Source organism: Cicer arietinum, chromosome 1 (genome assembly GCF_000331145.2).
Source record: "Cicer arietinum cultivar CDC Frontier isolate Library 1 chromosome 1, Cicar.CDCFrontier_v2.0, whole genome shotgun sequence".
In the NCBI taxonomy this organism is placed as follows: Eukaryota; Viridiplantae; Streptophyta; class Magnoliopsida; order Fabales; family Fabaceae; genus Cicer; species Cicer arietinum.
Genome location: NC_021160.2, coordinates 51925393 through 51950452, shown reverse-complemented (window position 1 = coordinate 51950452; position 25060 = coordinate 51925393). Strand labels below are relative to the sequence as shown.

General features: G+C 28.2%; 3 protein-coding genes across 10 annotated transcripts; 1 reads left to right on the top strand and 2 right to left on the bottom strand.

Annotated features, from left to right (window-relative positions):
- The first annotated feature begins 6784 nt into the window (after window positions 1-6784).
- Window positions 6785-10485, top strand: LOC101515150 (G2/mitotic-specific cyclin S13-7-like). 3 transcript variants are annotated; one of them, XM_004486879.4, is made up of 10 exons: window positions 6785-7005; window positions 7441-7540; window positions 7629-7671; window positions 7767-7826; window positions 8305-8466; window positions 8551-8766; window positions 9056-9304; window positions 9411-9572; window positions 10034-10212; window positions 10308-10485. In XM_004486879.4, the coding sequence occupies exons 1-10, from the start codon at window positions 6987-6989 to the stop codon at window positions 10447-10449; spliced, it is 1332 nt and encodes a 443-aa protein (XP_004486936.1). In that variant the 5' UTR covers window positions 6785-6986; the 3' UTR covers window positions 10450-10485. The 3 variants fall into 3 exon arrangements, with proteins under 3 accessions (XP_004486936.1, XP_073222906.1, XP_073222905.1); XM_073366804.1 differs by lacking the exon at window positions 6785-7005 and adding an exon at window positions 7073-7166; XM_073366805.1 differs by lacking the exons at window positions 6785-7005; window positions 7767-7826 and adding an exon at window positions 7071-7166.
- Window positions 10486-11236: 751 nt separating this feature from the next.
- On the bottom strand, window positions 11237-14964 carry LOC101488556 (uncharacterized). The gene is made up of 4 exons (XM_004486882.4): window positions 14355-14964; window positions 12901-13184; window positions 12341-12568; window positions 11237-12027 (listed from the first exon to the last, which is right to left on the bottom strand). The coding sequence occupies exons 1-4, from the start codon at window positions 14785-14787 to the stop codon at window positions 11518-11520; spliced, it is 1455 nt and encodes a 484-aa protein (XP_004486939.1). The 5' UTR covers window positions 14788-14964; the 3' UTR covers window positions 11237-11517.
- A 3526-nt stretch (window positions 14965-18490) lies between these two features.
- On the bottom strand, window positions 18491-24763 carry LOC101488901 (uncharacterized). 6 transcript variants are annotated; one of them, XM_073366802.1, is made up of 7 exons: window positions 24342-24763; window positions 21253-21498; window positions 20783-20995; window positions 20499-20642; window positions 19669-19788; window positions 19496-19582; window positions 18491-19250 (listed from the first exon to the last, which is right to left on the bottom strand). In XM_073366802.1, the coding sequence occupies exons 1-7, from the start codon at window positions 24459-24461 to the stop codon at window positions 18813-18815; spliced, it is 1368 nt and encodes a 455-aa protein (XP_073222903.1). In that variant the 5' UTR covers window positions 24462-24763; the 3' UTR covers window positions 18491-18812. The 6 variants fall into 6 exon arrangements, with proteins under 6 accessions (XP_073222903.1, XP_073222904.1, XP_004486943.1 ...); XM_073366803.1 differs by having other exon boundaries at window positions 20499-20639; window positions 24342-24762; XM_004486886.4 differs by having other exon boundaries at window positions 21253-21303; window positions 24342-24762.
- Between the last annotated feature and the right edge of the window lie 297 nt (window positions 24764-25060).

Genomic DNA, 25060 nt, shown 5'->3' with positions numbered 1-25060 from the left:
CAATTATGCCTTTAATATATTATTTTCAAAGTACGTATTTTAGAATTTTTATTTTAAAAGTGGTATATATATATGGGAAAAAAAAATCCACTATAGAGTATATTTTTAAATTTGGAGAACAATATATTTCTTGGAGTAGTGATATACTAATTTGAAATGAATTATAAATAAAAATAGATCAAATTATACATATTAAAAATAGTTATCATATTTAATTTACGTAATCTTAATAAAAAAAATTAAAAATACTGTTTAAATTATTATTTATGGTTAATAAATTGAATTATTAAACATATAAAAAGTTAAATTAAATAGTTAAATAAATTTTTAATCTCTATAAAATTATAACATTTTAAAATTAGATATTAAATTTTTTTATTTATTTTCAGTCCTTACTTTATTTTATAGGGTGTTTTTTTAGGGATTATATGTATCATATTTTTACAAATTTTTTTTATAAATAGAGACTAAAAATAACTAAATAAATTTTGGAACTAAAAAAATTAATAACTTTTTATAATGATTTGAAATTTATTTAACTGAATTAGATAAAAATTATTTTAGAAATATTCTCATAAAATACGAAAAAAATTGTTGATTTTTAGTTATATTTTATTTTAAAAAAATATAAGTTAATTTTATTTATAATTCATTTTAAAGTAAATAATTTTTTATAATTGGAAAGGGTATTCCACATAGGACAATATAATTGTTTAACGAGTTCGTACTTAGTAGGGACTGTGACCACATTCTTTTACTAATAGAAATTAAGATTCCTATGTCCAGCTATCAAGGGCAGTTAGTATGGTTTGTCAAACAAACACATGAAAAAAAAGTCTTTTCTTGCTTAATTGATAGTGTTGACACATGCCTGAATTAAATTATGTTATTTTCTATTATGAATGAAAATCGATTACATAATTCACAGTAGGTAGTTTAGATATGCTTTAGAAGACAGGCTTATTTGTTGTTTGGTTTTGACTAAAAGGAAAAATGTTTGGTGTGCACCCTTACATCTATCATATCACTTTAAGAAAGAAAAATAGAAACTTATATAATAAATGTGGAGAAAAAATAAAATATTAAAATAAATATATACAAATTACAGGGTGTATAAATATAAATGTTGATATAATAAAACAGAAGTAGTGGTTGGGAAAGGGTTAATCTTCTCCTAACTACCAAATATATTGTTCTTTGTTCCTAACTTAAAATGTGATGTTTTGGTTAGGTTAATTGGTTGACTACAAAAGATGACATAAAGGAAATAAAACAAAATTCAAATATGTAAGTTTAAAGGTAAGTCTATATAATTTAAAATTCCTCTCTGGGTCTATGGTACATAGAAATTCGATAAAAAAAAAATATATGTTTTATTTGACTTAAAAAAGACACATCTCTTTATTATAAATGATGTGTAATTATTTAATAGAATTGATGTTAAATCTCTTAAATAATTCTACTATAAAAATGTCTTTGCTCTAAGAGATAGGTACACATTTTTCATTTCTATATCAAATTTACCTCATTCTTTCACTACCTTTAGCATGTATTTGGAGGTACAATACCATTGTTGAGAAGTTCTCAGTGTCTTCCTCTACAGCATCAAAGAAGACACTCCCAACCACCATTCGAGATCCACCCCACACCAAAAAGTAATATATTTTAGTTTTATTAAAAAGATTTTATTTTTGAAGGATGCTTTAGTAAAGGTATAGAATTAAAAAGATCTGAATTTAATATACACTATTTTGTATTGACACCAAATAGATATAGTAATACTTTATCCTCCTTTATCGGAAAGTAACTCAATTTATAATCAATTTATTCGTTCTATTTTTATTTATATTTAAATGAACTTATTTTATGTTATTTTAATATTACCTATCCGATCATGATAAACAAAATATTATCTATTGGATTTAGAGTACTAATAACATATTAAAATTCTTTTAAAAAAAGTTAAAAACTATTCAAAAATAAAGATGACATAATATGTTAGGTCCGATCAATTAATCTGTTTAATTTATTATTTTAGATAGTAGAAGTTAATATTTTAAATTCCACCACTCAAATTTGATTGACATGCTTAACCCATTGAATAGAGCAGTGATATGAGATTATCATATCAGATCAATTTAAATAATTTATTTTTGGAGTTTCTTAAAAGATATACATTATGTGTCAAAAGAAAATAAAAATATATTACTAGTGTAATTAATTTTACATCAAAATCGAATACTAATGTATTGTTTTGTCATATTACTCTACTTTGTTAACTACATTTTACAATTAACGTAATGACATAGAAAGATGGAGGGACACTTAAGTACTTATATTAATCTTCGTCTAAAAATTATATTTTTATGACTTATGTAGAAATTCTTTTTGCAACACGGCACGACACCGTATCACCAAAGCTTCTTACACGTCCTTTGACAAAATGAAGAATCATTTTAGTTTTTCATATTATTTTTAGTGAGACATTTTAATCTCTTATTTGATTTAAAAAAAAAATCGTATAACAACAAAACACATATGTAATGCATGAAATACATGTAAATATTCAAAGAGAATACACGATAAATTGAAAAACTAAAATAGCAAGTTCAACATTAAAAATAAATTAAGATAAAGATCTACAACAATTTCATACTACTTTTTCCGTCTTACAACAGTTGACTCATTTGTAAAAAGAATTTATCAAAAAAAGAATATTTTTTTTAATTTTCAGTGCATTTTTTTTATACCCTTAATTAATATTATTTGCATAATTTTCAATGCAATATTTTGTATTATGCATTCATGACATTGATAATGCATCATGTATCAATATCTAACCAATATGATTTAGTAAAAATAATTTTTTTTATTTATTTATACATTTTTTCTTAATATATAAAAATAATTAAATAACTTAATTATTATAGAATAAATAAAGTAATATAAAACACACACAAAAATGATTCATAAAATTCGAAATGGTAAAGAAATATTAATATTTATGAATTAAGTTAGACATAAATAAATACCTTATCCAATTCAAATCATATAGAAGGAAACCTCCCCTTCCGAAAAGAAAATGACACGGAAATATATGGGACCTCTAAGCCCGTTTGGTTAGTGAAAATGTCATTATACAAAAAATGTCGCATTGTGGTAGCTACAAAATAAGTTACTTAGAATACTAGAACAATTTCCATAAAAAACTCTTTGTAGAATTTTATTTTGTTTCCTTACCCTTCCTTGAATACAGAACATGGGATGTACCTCGATTACAGCTCATGTATGCTTCAAGAATATTTCTCTTTCGTTTTCACTCACACTCACAGCCTAGCTTGAAAGAAACAAGTGATATATCAACGACTCCATTTTAATTTTGTTACCTCCAAATAAAAAGCGGTAAAATATAGTAAAAAAGATAAACTTTAACCATACAGTTAATTACTATGGATAGAAAAGTATTTGAGTGAACTCAATATTTGGACATGCACAAAAATACATAGACTAAAATACACTTTTGACCTACTAAATTTTAAAATAGTGGGTTTAATTTCTTAGTTTGAAAACTGTAATATTTATTTTATAAATGGTTAATCTCACTTAATTTTGATTTAGTCAAAGCTGACGTGATTTTTTTTTATGATTACGTTAAATATATAATTCATTTATTTTGATTTTTTTTAAATTACTGGATCATTTATTTTTTCTAAAAAAATTGTCAATTTATTATTTTTTTAATATTGTCATCTCATTTTAATTTTTAATATTATCACTTCATTTATTTTATTTAAAAAAATTGTGAGGTGTTCAATTTTGTAGGCAATTTTTTTAAAAAAAATTGAAGGCTTAAATCTAATTTGGTTTCTTTATCTTTTACTTAATATTTATTTTGGTCATTTATCTTTTGTAAAATTATATAAATATATTTTTTTATTATATACTAAAGTGAATATTACGAAAAAGATAAAAGACGAAAATGAATAAAAAGATAAATGATCAAAATGAAAATAAAAACAATAAAGGATTAAAATGAATATTGGGTGAAAGATAAATGACTAAAATTATATCTTAGTCAAATTTTAAAAAATGAGATGACAAAATAAAAAAATGAGTTGACAATTTTTTAAAAGACTTAAAAAAAATAAATGAACTGAGAATTATTAAAAAAAAAGAATTATATATTTCACATAATCATAAAAAAAAAAATCATGTCAGCGTTAATCGAATCAAAATTAAAATGACCAACTTTTTGCAAAGGACTAAAATATCAAACAAGGGGGCTAAAATTCCCTGATTTTGAAACTTAGGATGACAAAAGTACATTTTAGTCAAATACATATTATTTAATTATTTAAAAAAACACACTATTTAATTCTTTTCTTTTTCTACCTTTTTTTCTTCATTTTTTAAATGTATCTAAATCTTATCTCTAAAATCTTACGACCAGACAATAGTTTTTGACTGATAAGCGTGGTTCTTTTTGTCAGTATAAAATGACAATAAATTACTCCTTTATATATGGGATCTCCAGTAAGTTGTTGGCTGAAGTACTTGTTACGAAGTTAAATGTTTATAAGGTAGATTAAATTGTTATGGTCCCTTATTTGTATATAGTCTATGGATTTTGTCCTTTTTTGGTTGTTGCATTCAGAAAAAGAGATTCCCCATAAATGCGTTACCAACTTTGGTGTATATACTATCTTAATTGTATATATCTTATGTTTTTATGAATTATTTAACTACATAATACATCATTCTCAGCTATTCAATTAGGAATCTATCGAAGATCAATTGTGTTAATTTCTTGTCTTTTATGTTGTCTTCAAAACCTACTATATCTTTTCTCTCATAGCTTGATTTTGGATAAGTTATGCAGTAAGAAAAACCACGAAAACAGAATATAATTTTAATTGTAACATATATTTTGCAGTACTAATGTGGGGGGTGTAATCCAGTGAATTCAATAAACCAAATCAACCCATAAAAAAATAGTTTATTAATTCGGAGAAAACCCAATCCAAATCGACACAAACCATTTATTATTGGTTCGGATGACGGGTTGTGATTTTCAAATTGTACATATATTTTGGATTGAGATTTCAAATAGTAAATGTATATTTTTTATCTCTAAAAGTATTACTAATCTTTTATTTTTTTATGTCATCAACAAATGTGATACTCATAGTGTGTCACAATAACATACTAACAAACAACAAACAAGTAAACATAATAATTAATTCGTTTTGGTGAGGTGTTCTTCAAACTAAAAAAAATTAATTTTGTTATTAGTATTATCTCCACTCATTAAAATATTAATAAATTTATGGTTAATATATATATATATATAATTTGAGTTCGAAATTAAAATAAATAAATTACGATAGATATATAGATCGTAAAATCTCAATTTAAAATTATTGACTTGTACGCAAAACTTTTTATAGTTGGATTATATGATTTAGATCTTGAATAAAGTTGATGTATCTAGTGAAAAATTTAATTTAAATACATTAATTTTTTAACTGTAATTTTTGTTTATATTTCATAATTAAACGAATATCTTTGTAATAATGTCTTACTTTTTTTATTAATGAAATATTAGTACTTCCTCTAGTTCCAATTATACGAAGAAGAAAAAAACATGAATACAAATGAACTTATTTATTACGAATATATTTACAAATATAAATATACCCTTTTCAAAAAAGTTTGAGACATTAAATACTCTTATTAATATTTAAAAAATAAACATTAAACAATAATAAAAAAATTAGTTAAATAATAAATAAATCTTAACGTTACAAGGTTTAAGTATGTTTTTGTTGCTTGTAAATATGCGTTATTTTGATTTTAGTACCTGTAATTTTTTTTGTTTGATTTATATTCTTGCAAATTCTAACAAGTTTTAAAAAAGCATTTCATGAATTTTTTTTAGTAAAAAAATGACGACATGACTAATTTTGAATGAAGTGGCACATGGTGACCGTGTAATGTTTTTTATTAGATAATATTTAATATTTAAAATTTGTTTTATTAACTCATTTAATCATTTAATTAAAAACTTAAAACTAATTATTTAATTAATAAACTAATTAAATAATAAAAAGTAAATAATCTTCATCCTGAACTCCATTTTTTTTAATAAAAACTCAATAATCTTCATCTTCAACCTAATTGCTTCTTCTTCACATCATTTTGTTATTGTAATTCATATTTACCTATGTATAAAATTATCAACATTATTATTATTATTATTATTATTATTATTATTATTATTATTATTATTATTATTATTATTATTGTTGTTGTTGTTGAACACAAAATAGAATATCAATACATCATACCACGAAACACGGATGACAGCTGAAAATTTATTATTATTCTCAATCAATTTTTTTGAAACATAAATCTCAAGAAAAAGAGCAAATATGAAACAATCAGAAATTCTCTAAATCAATTTTTATTTTTTCAACTTTTCAATATAAACACAATAATAACTTATAACTTTTATCTTGGTATAAAATAAAATAAATAAATAAAAACCAAAAACACAGTAAAAAAAGAAAATCAACCTAATCAACAATCATGAAATCAACTACAGAAAAGAGGAAGAAAATAAAGACAAAAATGTAAAAACGGCCCAATAATAAAATGAAAAGAAAAATTTGGGATTGTAATATCAAACATTGGTAGAAATAATAAATTGAATTTTTTTTAACCTTATTTAAACTTACCTTAAATTAAAATTAGAAAACGGGCTCAACATAGGCCTAATGCTTGCCGCATGCACATAAAATTTTGGGATTGTAATATCAAACGTTTGTAGAATTAATAAATTGAATTTTATTTTTTAAATGAAATAGAAATCAAAACGGAGGATCATAGGGTTTTATTAATATTAATATTCAAGAGGAGTGTTTGCTGTTAAGTATCAACAAGAGACCGTAGTAATTTGCTTGATCTTACACAAGAAGGTTGTGATTATGGAGCGCAGAATAGGAGGTTGGAAAGCTTATTCAAATATTAATTTTAACAAAAACTGTTTTCATCATCATCTTCATTTCTTGAATGCAATGTCATTTTTTAGAATTTGATGTGTAATATTTTTCTTCTCGATTTGGCTTTTGGGTATTAGTTAATCATGTTTCTGTTTTGTATGAAAGGTTGGTGCTTTTGTGCTTGTTAAAGATTCCATTTTTCTTAGCTAGCTCCTTCATAGGGTTTTCTTTTCTTATATAAATAAATTCTGGTGTAATTTAAGGACAATTGGTTGTGTTTGGATTAAATTTAAAAAAATATAGTTTTTATGCATTGAATTATGAAAGTGTTTTAAGAAATTATTAGTTGTACAGAGTATGAATTTATCTGTTAGAGAGAGAGGCATATATTTCGAATTCCATGCGTATAATTTGGTGTATGCTAAAATGTTTCCTGCAGAGAGAGAGGCCAAGAAGCAGAAGTCAGAAAGAGGCAACCGTCAGGTTCTTGGAGATATTGGCAATCTTGAAGGGAATCAAACTTCACGACCCATCACAACGTTCTGAAGTTTTCTTGTCATTTTCAAGTTTCTTGTAGTTTTCTTGCAGGAAAAGTCATGATTAACCAATTTCATTTGTTGCTTGCAGGAACTTCTATGCAAAACAATTGGCAAATGCACAAACTGCAGCAGTGAGAGTTCTTTGCTGTCTTTATTTGTCAATGCACTTAAATTTAACATCTATGTATGCAACAGGTTTGAAGTGAATGTCCTTCTTGATTTACAGAACCTGATACCAGGGTTACAAGTGCCAACTAATCACCAAGGAGTTGCACAAGGAAATCAAGTAAATTTACCTTAAAGAAGACATTTTCTTATCTCACCTAGTGATATGGGCGGGTTCTACACTAGATCATTACTTAAATAGTTATCCGAAACTTTAACAATGTTCCACGATACCTCTAGGAAGTAGAAGCTTATGATCTTAATCATCCATACGACTGAGAATGACTTGATCGATGTTGGTTCGACAAAATAAGGAAAAATGAACATGACTTGAGTTTTAAGTCATGCATATTCATTTTCTCTAGTTTTTATCAAACCAGTCAAGTCAGCTTCTCAATTGTGAAAACGAGGTGGACCGTGAGCTATTTTAATTACAGAACATGATGTCTATTGTCACTGGAGTTTCAACCGGTTTTAAAGTATTGGTCTATGCCACTTATCAAAGTGGTCTAGCATAGAACTCGCCAATGGTACATGCTAATTGAATAATTCTTGTGATTGACTCAATCTACTTTAAACTGCCTACTGTTTGTTTTCAGAATGTTGGTGAAGATCGGACTGATGAGCCAAAACCTGAGCCTATGGACGTGTCTAGTTCTGAATCAGGAGAAAAACAAGATTTTGCTCCTAAAAAAAAGCGCAGGGGAAGATCTTCTATGAAGGCCGCGACTCTGAATTCAGCACCTATAACAGAAAGCAAGGTGGTTCAATTGTTTAAACATACATAGTGATATTTTTGATATGAAAGACTCGTTGATTTTCTAAATTGCAATGGATTTCTACAGAGTGCTAGCAGAATCTTGATTGAGCCCGAGGTTCAGCCTTCTGACTTGGCTACCAGAATCTCAATCGAACCTGAGGATCAGCCTTCTGACTCGGCTAGCAGCATCTCGATTGAACTCAAGGATCAGTCTCTTGACTTGGATGGAGATGATGCAACTAATAATTTGGCAGCATTTGAATATATTGATGAACTATACAATTTCTACAAGCTAACAGAAGTACCAAATAACTTTCTCCGTTATTTTATGCAGTGTTTGGTTGAGAAAAATGAAAAGGAAAAAACTGATAATTTTAAATATTTGTTGTTTGATTGTTGGAGAGAATAGAAGCAAAAGCACTAACCACTGGATCTAGAGCAAGTAGTTGGTGTGTGTTGTAAATCCCATGATACCGAATTCTATTCTTACTAAAAAAAAAAGCAGCAAAATCAGTGACTAAATTTTCCCTCCTCTCAACCCAACAATATCTGATTTCAAACAAATCCTAATACTAGAATTTATTATGCAGGAAGAAAGCCAAATTTATGATTACATGGAATCACAGCCAGAAATCAATATGAAAATGAGGACTATTCTTGTGGACTGGCTTGTTGAGATTCATTTGCATTTTCAATTAAGGACAGAGACACTCTTTCTTACCATTAACATAATTGATAGATATCTCTCATTGAGTGATGTACCAAAAAAAGTGCTACAGTTAGTGGGAATATGTTCAATGCTCATTGCTATCAAATTTGAAGAGATATCACATCCTGAGGTACCTAGCAGAAAACAATACTTTGTTGGGTAATTCACAAATTCTCAACATTCCTATCTATATTATTTCCAAATTTCCTTATGATTGTTGGAACTTGAAATCACAGGTCAATGCCTTCTTGGATATATCAGCTAATGCTTATAACAGAAATCAGTTTATTTCAATGGAGAGAGATATTATTCAAAAGCTACAATGGAATTTTACAGTTCCTACACCCTATGTATTTTTAGTTCGACTTATCGGAGCCTCTATTGTGCAAGATAAAGAGGTAAACATTATTCGCCATCTTCTACATCTTCTACATAGACCACATTGATAGGTGGTCCACCGTTACTTAAAAATCATCTGAAACATTAATGATGATTGACGTCGGTCCTTAGAATTAGAAGTTCACAATCCGTTTTATTGTGACATCTGAGACAACTAAGTGATCCATGTTAATTTGTCTAAAACAAGAGGATATGTATGGCTCATAGCAATACCAAATACCAATCAAGTAACCATCTCAGGCGCGGTAATGAAAAAAACGTGAACTTATTATATTGTTAAAGGGTGACATCAGTCATCGTTGATGTTTGGAATAATTTTCAATTTCCCACCACCTATGAAAATGTTCACAGTACAACTTACCTTATATTTATCATATATGTATATGTAAATGTAAATGAAGGATTTGGCATACCTATTTAAATAATTGATTCTGATACAATTCCTTTGATATTTGTATAGATGGAGCACTTGGCATTTTACATAGCAGAACTTGGTCTTCTTCACTATCATGTATTTTTATATTCCTCTTCAAATATTGCTGCAGCAGCTGTTTATTCTGCTCGTTGTATACTCAATAGGATTCCACATTGGACTCAAAATCTACAAATCCTATCCGGTTACTGCAGACATCAGATCAAGTATTTCACCTTCATTAAATCATACTATTCGTATATTCAATTATAAATAGATCTAAGTTTGATAACTTAACTAATTATCATTATTTTTTTAACAGAGATTGCGCTAAGCTATTAGTGAGGATACATGCAAATGCAGCAGATAAGAAAAACCAAACAGTGTATTTCAAATTCTTAAATAGTAACAAAGGTCATATTGCTCTATTACCACAGCCACATAACATCGAAGAAAGATTGTAGAAACTTCCAAGAAGAATATTTTTTTTTGTTTCTGCATTTTCTGAATCTCGATCAAAACTACTCAAGAATCCAATGTACAGGTTCAGTTGTTTTGAAAACTTTGATTTGATAAATTAATGTTACTATAATAAACACACAGGTTCAGTTGTTTTGAAAACTTTGATTTGATAAATTAATGTTACTATAATAAACACACGATTCAATTATGATAAGATTCACATTCAATTATGATAAATCATCTAAACATCAAATTGCATTTTACTGCAAATTAATTTGAAAAATGAAGTTTAATAATTAATTTTGTGAAGAATTCAAACATAAACATATTCACCAAACTCAAGGTGAGGTTCACTCCGTCGGTTCCTCTGGTAAACTTGCTACCATTTTGATTAGAAAGAGCCATTAAGTGACGATTTTCAAAGTTACTCAAATACAAGCTATATGAAATTTATTGGATTTTGGGGTGTGTATATATATATACTACTACCTGTGTTTGCTTCAAAGGTGTAGCAAGAAATTCGGAATATTCAATCTGGATAATATTATTATCTTATAAGATGAGAGTTCAGACCATATAATTATTGGAATATGAAATTCCAACTTCATGTAGATAAAATACATTACATGTTATGTACCAAAACCAATCAACTACTAAGAATAACATTTTTTGCTACCTAGTACAATAGAGTACATTATCATGACCGAAAACTACAAAGGAACTTTTTTCTCCAAGTATATTAACCAACTCTATATACTTCATTGTTCTGTTTTAAGGAAGCCAAGCTAATGATGTAAAACAAACTACGACCTGAAAATCCAATTCAATGTATATAGTTTGTATTTATGTACAGGACACTAACAAACAACAGCAACATAGGCTTCAAGTATTTATATAATAAATAAATCCTCCTGTATAACACTGACATTTCAGATTGAACGTGTTTTTGGTGTCAGACACTTGCACATGTGGTTATATTTTATCATTTCCATTTTCTCAAAGTATTATTGGGATTTAGGTGTCAGTGTCGTGTCGTGTAATATCTGTGTCTTTGTCAGTGCTTCATATTATTATACCCAATTGCTGGACAAAGAGAAGTCGTGAAATCTGAATGAGGATTCCCCGGCAGTGTCTCTCTCAAGCCTTGACTGCGAAAGCTCACCAGTGATATCTGTTGAATCAGAAGCTTCAGGTGGCAATGGCAGTGCATGAGTTTCTTTCAGATAGCGAGCTTGTTGAACTTCGGATGACAATGGTGGCAACACAGAAGGAGACAGACCCTTGAATCTATTGCTTCCTCCACTTGAATTAACCAACGTTCTGTCCCAAAGGAAAACATGAAGGAGAATTGGAACTCTTGTGTGTCTGTGCAAAGATAGTTTCTGGCTTAGTGAAACTGTGTCATAACATCTAATGGCTCCTGTTGAAGATACCATCCATGGAAGCACTTTTTGGTTTGAAACTCTTGATACTACCAACAATCTACAAGTATCTGTTGCTAGTTTATAAAGACTGCTGAGTCCTGAACGTGTAGCAGGTACATTTCCTTGATTTATAACTGATGAAATGAATATAAATCCCTGCACAATACAATACAAATATCAGATAAAATTTTGATGAATATATGTCTAATGCAATACTGTAATTTACTGTTAAACGTTGTTGTTGCTGTTCAATAACTGAACACAACACATTATAAATCGTAACTAACGTATATTCTTTCGACAATTTTATCCATGTGTGTTGCACGGGTTCTCATACTAGTATGTGTAGCTGAGATTTTAAAATAAGTTCATCACCGCGATGTGGGCTGCAAAATTATGGTTTTTGTTGTTTCTGTGACCGTGACCGAGGAAGAATCATAATCAATAAGAGAGAGATCGAGAGAGATACCTCTTCTGTACGACTAATGGCGAATCCAAGCTTTGAGTCTTCATCTTTTAGTTTGATCTCAATAGAAAGCTCTCCTCCAACGGGAGCATACCATAAGCGAACTGCGCGAACAACGCCTATGTCTACTCCATGATAATCCTCAAAGCCATAAAGGCTTGCATTTGCTAGATTAGATAAGTCAGATAGAGATCCCGCATTCACAGTGGAAGAAGCTGTCTCTCCAGATATCTGTCACAAATGTAAAAAAAGGAAAATTGAAGATAGTAGTTTGTAGTACTAGTAGTATTGTTACTTGCAATAACACAAGACAATGATAAAAGCAAAAAAAATTGATCAACAAATATTAGTTGAATGCTAGTAGTCAGGATTTGAATCATGGACCTCTTTCAGATGTCACAGTTCAACCACTTCAGTTACACCTTAAAGATTGTTAAAATCTAAAATTGTGTTTTCAATTCTCCCAAGCTTAGTTGTTTAAGCTAAATTAAAACTCATGATTAATGGCACTACTAAGTCTTTTTATTTTTTTGTTATTGTGAGTAGGAAGAGTGACCATTTACCTTAGTGAGTAGGGACTCAGTTTGAATGTTCATGAATACAATAGGGACCCCTGAAGCTTGACCTGCATTGATCCATGCGTTTGCCCTAGCTAGGGTGTCCTCCAAATCATTGTAACGGGATGCTACTCTATCTGAAGCTTTAGGAAGAAGTAATATAGAAAGAAAATTACTTGAATTCGGAACTGATAGCATCTCCTGCATCCTCTTTTCCCATGGATAAGAAACATATCCATCTTGTAGTTTTGTCCTTGTTAGTTCATTTACCATCCTAGAGCTTCTTGAAGCTGCAAATTGTGGTTATGGCTTTATTGATTAGATACAATGTGAGAAAGTAAGAAAGCAAAGAAAAGTACTGCAATTCCATTGCTGAACAAATTATTACTACAATTTATCTCTCAAGTGTTCGTCTATCATATCCCTATATTTGCATTGGCATTACCAACCAATTATACAAGGATCCAAGCAGAATCGGAAATAGTAATATATCGAAAGTCTTTTTGACAGTGAAGTTAAATGACATGTTCTCTTAGTTGGTAAAATTGAATATTAATTCTAGAATCAATTTTATGTACGTTGAAGTGATATAAATATAAAATTAATTCTAGATGCCACTTAAACATTTCTATTTTACTTCCATATTGAAAAAAGTAAAATTGATTCATAAAATCGTGTGAGTTGTTTGGATGCTTTTGATTAAAATTTTCTTAGCCTAAAGAATTGGTCTAACTTGAATGTCGAATTTGAAGGTTTTGTCTCTAACATTGATTATTAGCCTCAAAATTATCCTTGAACATTTTTTTTTATTTCGTTAAATGTAACGGTTCTTATAACTGATGTGCTATGAAGTTATTGCAAAGGATCCAAGTCGAAAGAAATATCGGGTCGGATCTACAGTTAAAGGGGACAAAATAATAAAAATTGTTACGAAGCAACTTCCTCATGATTCATGTGCAGCAAGGAGTCAAGGACCCATGTGACATCACAAGTTTCATGCATAAAGTTTGCAATAAAAGGTGTAGCCCATGGTCAACATTCAACAATGCCAATCAGTTCAAACAAAGTGAAATAAATTGCCGTAGACAATGTGATAACTAAGAAAAAGATGAACTTCATTTCCATATATAGAAATAGAATAGGATATATTATTCGAGAGAGGGTTTAATAAGAGAAAGTTGATATATGAATACAAGTAAATATATTTTTAATTAATAATAAATTAAAATAAAAAAAATATATTATTTTCCAACTAGTCAAATTTTTTTAATTGTTATAACTTTATACAGTAAAAAAAATGGAAATGAAAGTGTGAAAGGAAATGACGTGGGAATGAAAATGAAAAATGAGCGGGAAAAGCATTATTCTGTTACATGCGCACTAAAATAATATAATATAGAGAAAGAAAATAAAAAAGCAAGAAAGAGAGGAAGTTGAGTTTGGTGTAAAGTAATAATGACCTTGAAGTTCAAAGCATTCAAGTTCGGTTCGATCCAAAAACCCGACAACATAATTCGGGTCATCAATTGAACGAAGAACAAAGTGTTTCTTCCCCGAAGAAGAATCGTTGGGCACAATACACGCTTGTAACTCCGCCAATTCATTGGAACCTCTACGAACCCTAACCGTTATTGAAGTTTCCTTCTTCTTAAACGCTTCTTGAAGAATCTTCTGGACCCCACTTTTTCCACCTTTAAACGGTGAATTGAACCGGATCTGTGATTTCGCTTTTATTCCGATTCTAAGCTCTTCGACTATGTCACCTGTTTGAAGCATGTCACCGGTCCATTCATCTGCTTTCGAACTTCCTCGCAAACATTCGATCGATAAAACTTTTGGCTCTCGCGTTGGTGAATCGTAGCTTGTTTGTGATGTTCTTCTCTCCATGATCATGTTTTTCTTTCAGGTTGCGTTTCATGTCATGTTTTAATCATTTAATATATAAATTTATAAGACTAGAAAATTGTTAGTTATTTTATGAAAAGAGAAGAATATGGAAGTTACAGAGAGAGAGAGAGAGAGAGAGAGGGTTTTTGTTTGTGTCTCTTTGATGAATATATCAACGATTATTTTACTTCATATTATGTGTATTAAGCTCACCGCTATTGAACTTGCTACATGGAGGATAATTCCTTCAAGTTGACTTTCATATTCATATGGTCTTTTAAATTATTATATTAAATCTAATTTATTTTTATAAAATCTACTTTTAAGATGAAAAATTTATCAAACTTTTACTAACATAGGAATCGAGTTTTTCATAATAATAAATAACTTTATGTATCACATATAGTTTGTTGTTTAAGTTTTTTTTTATATATATATATTTTAAGAAATGTAATAATTAAAAGAAGAAAATATATTAATAAATTATTTATATATTTTTTATTATTAATATAAAAAATAATAATATTTTAAAATTATATATAATATTTATTAAATAATAATATAAAAAATAATAAAAATAATATTTATTTTAGAATAATTTTTAACGGTGAGATACCAAGAGAATATTTAAGAATGTAAAGTCAAAGAATCTAGAGATCTTAAATGTGGGAACATTATTAATAAATAAATATTCAGGACAAGCTATCATATTTTGATTGTTCTAGATTTTGCCTCAAATTTTCTGTAGAATATAATATATACACTGATTATAATTGTAATTCTAATTAAACAATTAAGTTACATCTTTATCATGGAAATAAATTGAATTTTAAGAATTTTGAAGAAGAATGTGATTTAGTCATGATGCAGTGGTTATCAGTATTATATTTGGGATGGACATAGATGGTCTCTTTTAATCATTCAACTACTTCACTATGAGCCATAACCATTAAATCAACTATATATTTTCAATTACAATAATTAATAACTTAATGAACAGTACCCGATATATATAGCAGCGTTTTTATTTGAAAACTATTTTGGTTAAATTTTTATATAATTAAAAGTTTTAAAGAACTCTCGTTAACAATAAATATTGATATTATTAGGTTAGACTTAATTTGATATCTTATAATTGTATAAGTTAATTATTATCAATATATTTTATCAGATTTTTGTATTAAATATTTTTTATTGAATAAAAATACAATAAAAGTTTGGCTCGTGTAGACTTTGGAAGTTTGCCTCCCCCAATAAACTCCAAATAAATTTCAACTTATAAGAAAAAATGTGTAGCATTTATGTAATTATATATATATATAATATTTGTTAAATAAATTTGCATGGTTAATTTCACAAAATTATCTCACTTACTTATGATTGTTTTCTTTGGAAAAAAAGTGACTTGTGAATTCCAAGGAGTATATTGTTTGTTACCTTTTAATGGTTAGAATTAACTTTATTTGGTAAAAAAAAAAATTGATTTTATTTATGATAAAACTACCTGGACTATTTTTATAGGTACTTCTTTGTAGATTTCTTAAAATTCGAACAAGCACTAACAATATTAATTATAAGCAACAGTAAATGATCATCCTCATACTATTAAGAGAGATAATACTAATTTAAAAATAATGTAAAAAATAAATATAAATATCTCAAAACTCAATCCATTTTCATTTGTTTCTGTCATAAAAATATAATTGGATATACTTACTTTCAAGAGGTGACATGGATAGTTGTTGATATTTCGAGTAATTTTCTAACTATTGGTCCACTAGAGACGATTTAACAAACATTCTCTTGATCATGCGTGTATCCCGTTCGATTTAGTAGGAAAAGGGTTTTGTACTATTTGTTGTTTGTCTAAGGTTTGAAAATATAACAAGTAATAATAGTAAGATCAAAGACGAAGATACAATGTTAGTGGTTCATATGAGTTGATATTTTAATTTAAAGAAAAAAAACAATGTTGTGTTTATGAAATAGAATAATTTAGTGTTCACTCTTCAAATAAAATTATTGGAGGAAATGATTTGGAAGTTGACAATGTAAATAAGTGTGAGATGTATTTTTCAGCAAATAATGCGGTGTGTGTACACACTACATATGTTGTGGACTGACTTGACTTGATGGAAGCTTCCTCATTCCTCCAAAGCGCAGCCCACTGTCCCAACTCAGTCATCATAACCAACGTCATATATTTCAACTTTGAACCATGATAATCTATTTAAATAAATTGTTGCAATAGAAATGCGATGAAGTATACTGTCTTCAATTTTTTTAAATAAATACTATTAATAAAATTAAATAAAATACTTTATATTAAAAAAATATTAATGTGGAAGTAGATGTACAATAAATAATATATTATATTATTTTAATAATTTTTATAGATAAATTTATATTATTTTAACAATTTTTTTCTTATTTTATAAATAAATTAGTAATTTAATTATATTTTGTTAACAACTTTCTCCTTTTTCTCCGAATCTAATAAATAAAAATAATAATAATAATTAAAATAACTATAATTAAAAATAATAATAAATTATATTAATAACATCAAACAAAGTACATTAAACTGAAGAAATATCAAATAACATCTTCTATGATTTTACCTTACAATATGTAATTTTCATGCTCGTTCCAATATTTAATCTTTTTTGTCCAAACTGAGTTTCAATTATCATCAATGTCATGCTTTAAGTTGACCTTATGGTAGATTTTCATGTGCTCCGATGGTGGTTGTAGTATTTGTTGATGGAAGTCGAATAGAAATACGATTCTATCAATATGATGTTTTTCCATAATATTATGTATTTATTATTATTATTATTATTATCAGAATTAAATTGTTAATTTATCTATAAAATATGAATAAGTTGTTAAAATAATATAAGATAATGTACATAGTCGCACCTCCGAAATGCGACCTCTTATTGCACCAATTTTTTTTACTTCTGGTCGCATGTAAGATATTTTGATATATATTTTCCAAGGTGAAGTATTTTAGTGACTTAAAAAAAATATTTAAATAAATTATCTTCAACTTCAACATCTGTGTCAACTCATTTAAAAATAAAATTTAAAATTTAATTTATCTAATCTTAATAAGATAACTTTAATATATCTAACTACTCTAAGGTTAGAGGGAATCGACACAAACTTCAAACATAGGACGGTATAATTTTCAAATTTTATAATTAAATAGTAGGTTAAAATTGTTAGTTTGATAAAATTACTGTAATTTTAAGAAGCTTCAAAGTGTACTTATTATTAAAATTACTATAATTCGTCGTGATTTAACAATGCCACCATTGATTAAAATATCACTAAATTAATAATGATTATATAAGAAGGGAACTTATTTTTTAAATTACTTATTTTATTCTATATATATTAAATAATAGAGTATAGTATCATTGTAAACCACATTTTGTTGATCTGGATTCCAATTCAACTTGCATGGTGCCTTTCATTGAGGAATAAAATTCACTCATCTAATTTGGGCACACATGTTGAAATATAGGAATCCGAATATCCGATCCTCTAAGCTAGACTATAGAACGCTAGATTAAGATAGATAAACGAATTCTTAAAGGAAAAAAGATAGATAAATGAAATTGAGATTTAAGTGGTTTCCACTTTTTCAATCACTTGAGAAACTAAAAGACCATATTTAATTATAGTCTATGAAGGATACTAATAAAAAATAAGATTATCCGATTGACAGCAGTAGCCGTCCTTAATTTATCAAACCATATTGAATGGTTAAAACTTAAAATAGTCCCTGCTGCTGTTATCTGTAATTTATCAATCTAAACCATAATGTGCCACAAGTATTTAAATAGTATTACATTATAAACTTGTAGAATATTGACTACCTATTGTTTGCTACGATTTGATACCGTTGCCTAATTGCAGATCATAGTGCAATCTAAGAAAATATCTAAAGAACATAGCACAACCTGTACCCTCTTCTGCCTACACATTCCACAGCACCCTACAAGAAGAATATCTACTCACTATTATACCCATCTCTTTTGTGCACTCGAACTCTTAGTTCCATTAAGAGATCGTCTTCTACTCTTTTTTAAGTCTGCACGAGGGGACAATTGTTTTTGGCTCGAAGAAGAAGCTGCATTAGATTTCCGATAAGTAGGAACTTGAAGAGGACTAATGGATCGAAATTTTGATGGTTGGCCAATGAGTCTCCTCGATGAATTTAAGATTTTTGCGGGATCAGATTCATGATCAATTGTAGAACTAGAACTCTGGTTCAGCTCAATGACATCACCAGGAATATTTTGTGCATTGTTGACAGGAGAACTATCAGAATCAGAAGATGAGGGGCTAGTAGTGCTATCCATATCATAAATGAGATTGTCTCTCAATTGTGGCAGCTGAGTTGCATTTGGAACACTGGCAGAGAAAGATGGTCGGCGAAGCCTTGAAAGCTGCATAACCTGCAGTCAATTTTGAAAGAAGGCAGTAATATAAGAAGCATTTCAGATTTGTAGATAAGAAGCAATTCTTGTTTTGGTTGTTTTGACAGATAAAACTAATGTGACATTTTCATGTACTATCAATAGTAATTCAAATTCCGTGCATGTGATTAACAAACACAAGTTGGTCAATCACCTTATGTACTAAAGCTGCCAATTTGGTACACTCCAATTTTTAATATCCAACATGTATTATAGTTATGTACCTTTTGTTCTAGAACAACCGTGTCCTTCTTTAGCTTTGAAATTGTTGAGTTCTTCCTCCTTATAATGTCTTCTAATTCAGAAACCCTCTGTTTTAAATAGTCGTAAAAATGATGAGTGGATTAAACAAAGCGAAAAAGAAGTTGCAAATTCCAACTGAAAATGCAAATATTACCTTGCTATTGGCAATCTCAGAGGAGTTCAGCAAAGTGGTAAGCTCCTGTATTGTTGTCTCCTTCTCTTCACAGTCTCTCTTAAGATTATAAACTTCATGTTCTACAGCTAAACTGTTTAACTGAACATAACAGAAAGCATATAAGATAATATTTATCAGATGATAAAACTAAGAATTCCACCAAAACAAAAATGATAGAATTAATAAAAACACAAGGAAACCAGGAAAAAGCAGCACTGCCAGAAAGTAAAAGAAAAACTAATAACATAGAAATATAATTCTGCCGTTGCATTTAACTATGTCGTTGCAATAACATAATTAAGCAATTATTATTTGTTAACTTGGTTCCAATTATAGTCGAGACCATGGAAGGTGGGATGCAAACAACTAAACAAGCTACACAAATGTTTTATGATTGAATCTTGAGAAGCTAGTTTGATTAAGTTATAACGAGAATCTTCTATCAGACACAGATACTCTGATTTATGATGTACTTATACTAGAATAATCATTCCCAAGAGCAAACTAATATTTTCTCATACACGAGAAGCCTAAATTCAACATATTTAAGAATTAAAACTTGGAAAATTACATATCCTATGCAAGCAAATATGGATGCATATTGCTCTGTGGACAATAGGATCTCATTCTATTGTATTTTCTTTTGATTCAGAAATAATACACTTGATATGTTGTTTATTTCATTTTTCTGCATTTTATGATGTTGGATTCTCATCAATGCTACTCAAGATGCTCAGATGCTCAGATGAAATGTCGGTCCCTTTTCTCATATAGGACCCTAACAAAGTTGACCCTGAAGAAAATAATACCTGGATATCAGCAGCAGATGTGATACTTGAAGCGAGATCGGACAGGTCAGACATTCGTCGCTCTTCTTGTTCTTCATTAGAGAATGGTGTCTTATATTGGAGCACCTCATTTGCACTGGAGGCTCTTCTACTAGAGGCACCCTGCTAACAAAGTTAATGTGTGATCAAATTCAAAGCTGTTATTCAGCAGAAGACACATTAGGAAGATGCAGAGTTATAACTGCCCAGCCCCAAATGAAAAGATATATGTAATAACCATTTTACAGTGAGTATGAGTTTCTTACCATCAACTCATCACAGAAGGAAGAGTGTTCTTCGCAATGCCAACAACCACAATCAACAAACTTAATTTTCTCGGAGCCAAATGTTTCATCTAATAGCAATTCTTCATCCTTGGTGGATAATTTGTTGACAGCAGTAACTGTGTTCTCTTTAGAACTGTTAAGCTGCTCACAAAGATTGTCAAGCTTCTGCTGCATGCTTGATAAGACCTGGTCCTGGCAAAGAGTAGGGAAATAAAACAATGTTGATACACACATTCAAAGTTGGGATAATTATTTTACAAGAATCAACTTGAATCATGAAAAATAAAGAAGCTGTAATAATGTATATTACACAATTAGATTTCGATATTAATTTTTATAAAATTGAAAGTTGCAGCAGAAATTGGTCCCAGTAACAATATAATAAGCATAAAATTAACAAGTGAAAAAGAATAAAAGTGAAAAAGGGGAATAATGGACCAAAACCGTACCCTAAGTTCAACGGACTTCTTAAGATTCAAAATCTGTTGATTGTTCTTGGACTGAGAAACAGCAACACCAATAACAGCGACAATAAGAAATCGATGAATAGGAGGAAACAGATCCCAAGCAAATGCCAATTCATCCGTTAAGCCACCACCAATGGTTCGAGCCGAGCTAGCTTCATCGGCGTTAACAAGCCGTCCCTGGAGAGATATCCAAGCCATTGGCTTCTGTAATGAGACAGGACAGCTCGGCTTGACGAAGGTAGTTGTGGTGGATAGACGGCGGCGGTTGCCGGAGAATGGAGGGATTGAAACGAGACATGGTAATGGTGAAGTTGCGTTTCGGTTAGAGTCGTTAATCATAGCGTTACAGTGATTTTTCAAATTCGAATGAAGATTCAAATATTTAAGTTTGAGAGGGAAAATAAGCGATTGTGTTCTACGCCATGGATGCACGTGAAACGAAACTTACCGTCTCAATCATTTTCTTTCACACTCTCAAGTTATTCTCTTTTATTTATTTATTTATTTATTTTCTATACTGTTCTATAAAAATAAAAATTAAATATAATTAAATTAAATGAAAAACCAAAAAAGGATATTTTCAAATTTACCATGTTATTGTCAATTTTTTTATTAAAAATTCTTTTTTTTTTTATCAAATTATAAAAAAATTATTTGATTATTATTAACAAGTTTTGATTATCTCACGATATTGAATGAGTATTTAATTAAATGCAAAATTATACTCTTTATAACGATTTATAAGCAAAATAATTCATTTATTAATTTTAAAATGATATATAAACAAAAATTTAAATTTTTTACCTTATTTAATATTACTAAATTAAAATACCTCTCATTTAATTTAATTTTTGTTTTCATAGAATGAATTTATTGTATTTAGAAGGATAATTTAGTTAATAAAAATCTTTTTCTAATGGAAATCATATGATCTAGAGGAAGTATATATTTAAAAATTAGTATATTTAACACAACTTTTACCAATGTTGTGATCATTACTCGGATATTATTGATAAATGTAAAAAGTTCTAAAGTGATAATGGATCAATTGAGGAAATGTTGTAATAAGAGAATGTTTATTGTGTTCTCGATTTATAGACTCAACACCTTTAAATTTGTCTTTGTCTATGAGTTTTAAATTTGAAAAAAAAAACAAATTTACACCTAATTAAAGAGAAATTTCTCCATCCAATTTGAGACAAGTTTGAATAAATACTGCAAATGCGGGTTGTATTGTGATTCCTACTCAAGTCAATATATGATTGAGTTGTATAATTAATTGTACTTTGATCAAAAGTGGGGTGTGACAAACGAGAAATGTATCACGCACCCACCCACTTTAACTTCCCACCCCCATTTTTATAAAAATATAATTTTATCTTTTTAACTAAACAAAATTTTAAATATTCGAAAGTTTTGAAAAATTCGAAATGACAATTTCCAGAATTTTCAAAATATTTACAAATAGAAAACTCCAAATTTTTTGAACTTTTTCGGAAGTTTCAAATTTTCGAAATAAGGATTACATTTCGAAAATTTGGAAAGTTCCGAATATTTCCAAATCTGGAAAATTTTGAAAGTTTCCAAATCTGAAAAGTTTCGAAAGTTTCCAAATATGGAAATTTTTGAAATTTTCCTATTTCGAAAGTTTTGAATTGATCGAAAGTTTCGAAAATTCTGAAATTTTCTATTTCGAAAATTTTAAATTGATCAAAAGTTTCGAAAATTTTGATCATTTCTGAAAAAATACATTTCGGAAGTTTCAGATTTGTCAAAAGCTTCGAATATGTCAAAATATTTTAAAAAATTACATTTCGAAACTTTCGTGTTTATCAAAAGTTTCGAAAATGTCAAAAAAAATCAATTTTTTATATTTTGGAAGCTTGAAAATTTTGGAAGTTTGGAAAAATGGGGTGAATAATGGAGTGGTTAATTTTTTTAAGGAACAAAATGATATTTTAATTTGGAATTGGAGATAACAAATTAAAGTGGAAGAGTGCATGGTACATTTCTCGTGACAAACATGAAAGAGAGTAATATTGGGCTTGGTCCAATCCAAAAGTCCAATAAAGTTTATGAGAATATAAAATATACAAATTAAAAAAAAAAATATATATATATATATATATATATATATATATATATATATATATATATGTAACTGAAATTTTAAAATTTTGAAAATACTCAAAATTAGTTTCATTGATTTGAATTGTCTTAATAGTCATTTGTAAACATCTTATTACTCCAAATGGATATTGAATATATAAAAAAAAAAAAAAAATATATATATATATATATATATATATATATATATATATATATAAATATGTAACTGAAATTTTAAAATTTTGAAAATACTCAAAATTAGTTTCATTGATTTGAATTGTCTTAATAGTCATTTGTAAACATCTTATTACTCCAAATGGATATTGGTTGAAAGGGATATTATCATTTATTAAATTAACGAAGAAAATAAAAATCTTTATTCGATTTAAAAATAACAACTAAATCTTATTCAATCTTCTTCCTTCGATTGAATAAGACAAGAATAAATCAACATTAATTTGATTTCTATGGCTATAATTTTTTTTGTCGTTGATAATAAAGAATATATAAACTTTTATTATTTAAATTTTTTTATTAAATTAAATGTATTTGATCAATCAATTCTCTCTTTTTATTTTGTTACAATCAATTAGTTCTCTTTTATTTCGTAAACAATCTAATCTAATGTAGTGTACAAAATATTCTCTATTTTTTTTTCAAATATAAATTTAAAATAAATATTGAATGAAATTATTTTGTGCATATTGGACCGAGTGTTATTTTAATCCATGGTAGTATTGGTTGAATTAAAGTTAAGAAGAAAATATTTTATATTAGTTTTTAAAATATATATCTTCAAAAAATACTTACATAAAAATGATTTGATGAGATTCATACGAAAAAAATAGTAAAATAGTTTGAGACACTAGATTCTCAAGGATACTAAATTGATAAAGAGTTACTTATGCACCAATTCATTGATAGTGAGAGTAATAAACAGAAGTTGGAAATTGAGAATGAACCTTGCAAATGTTGATTAACGAAGACCACCAAGAGAAGCATAGGAAAGGGAAAGACTTGCTGAAACCACCTAGTAACATGTTGAATATCGTATCTTTTGTAAAAAGTATATTCCCTCCCATGGGCACCAATACCCAATAAAATCTAAATGAAGAATTGAAGAGTTATGAAGCTTGGAGTAATGGAGATTTGGTGATAGGTGTGGGTGAAAATTAAAATAGAGAATGGGGGATTTTGGAAGAGAAATGGAAACAGTGGTGGTGAAAGAAGAAAAGGATAAGAGATTGAGAAAAGGACCATGAGAAAAGTATAAATGGAAAAATAGAAAGAGGGAGCTTGAGAGAGGGAAAGATGAAAATAATATTGGACCGTCTTAATTTATTTATGTATCTTGCCCTCATAAGCAACAGCAACATGTGTATGGAGGTTTGGACTTTTATAATTTATTTAAGCACCTCGCTCTTATATATTTGATATTTAGAGGGATCGAAGATTATCACAACTCTATTCAATATCTTAATTTTTGAACTTAAAATCATAAAGGTATGGTGACCGAATACTATATAGTGTATAATATGAGAATTAATTAAGAGTTTGTGTCGAGCACATATTTCTTTTATTCGATCATATTTTAAAGAGTGTCAGTGAATAGAGGGTAATGTATTTCTCCACTAAACGAGGTGTGGGAGGTTACTTGAAATATAAAGGTCAAGTTTCATGA

Bases quoted from the DNA above. Each gene is read 5' to 3' on its own strand.
- LOC101488556 (XM_004486882.4), bottom strand. From the start codon at position 14,787: ATGATCATGGAGAGAAGAACATCACAAACAAGCTACGATTCACCAACG. The intron at 13,185-14,354 runs GTCATTATTACT...CACAATTTGCAG, and splicing joins TGAATGCTTTGAACTTCAAG to CTTCAAGAAGCTCTAGGATG. The intron at 12,028-12,340 runs GTATCTCTCTCG...TGTATTGTGCAG, and splicing joins CCATTAGTCGTACAGAAGAG to GGATTTATATTCATTTCATC.
- LOC101515150 (XM_073366804.1), top strand. From the start codon at position 7,145: ATGTTTCTGTTTTGTATGAAAG. The intron at 7,672-7,766 runs GTGAGAGTTCTT...CTTGATTTACAG, and splicing joins CAAATGCACAAACTGCAGCA to AACCTGATACCAGGGTTACA. The intron at 10,213-10,307 runs GTATTTCACCTT...TTTTTTTAACAG, and splicing joins TACTGCAGACATCAGATCAA to AGATTGCGCTAAGCTATTAG.
- LOC101488901 (XM_073366802.1), bottom strand. From the start codon at position 24,461: ATGGGAGGGAATATACTTTTTACAAAAGATACGATATTCAACATGTTA. The intron at 21,499-24,341 runs GTTCATTCTCAA...ACCTTCGTCAAG, and splicing joins CGTTAATCAACATTTGCAAG to CCGAGCTGTCCTGTCTCATT. The intron at 19,789-20,498 runs GTATTATTTTCT...TGTTATGTTCAG, and splicing joins CATCTGCTGCTGATATCCAG to TTAAACAGTTTAGCTGTAGA.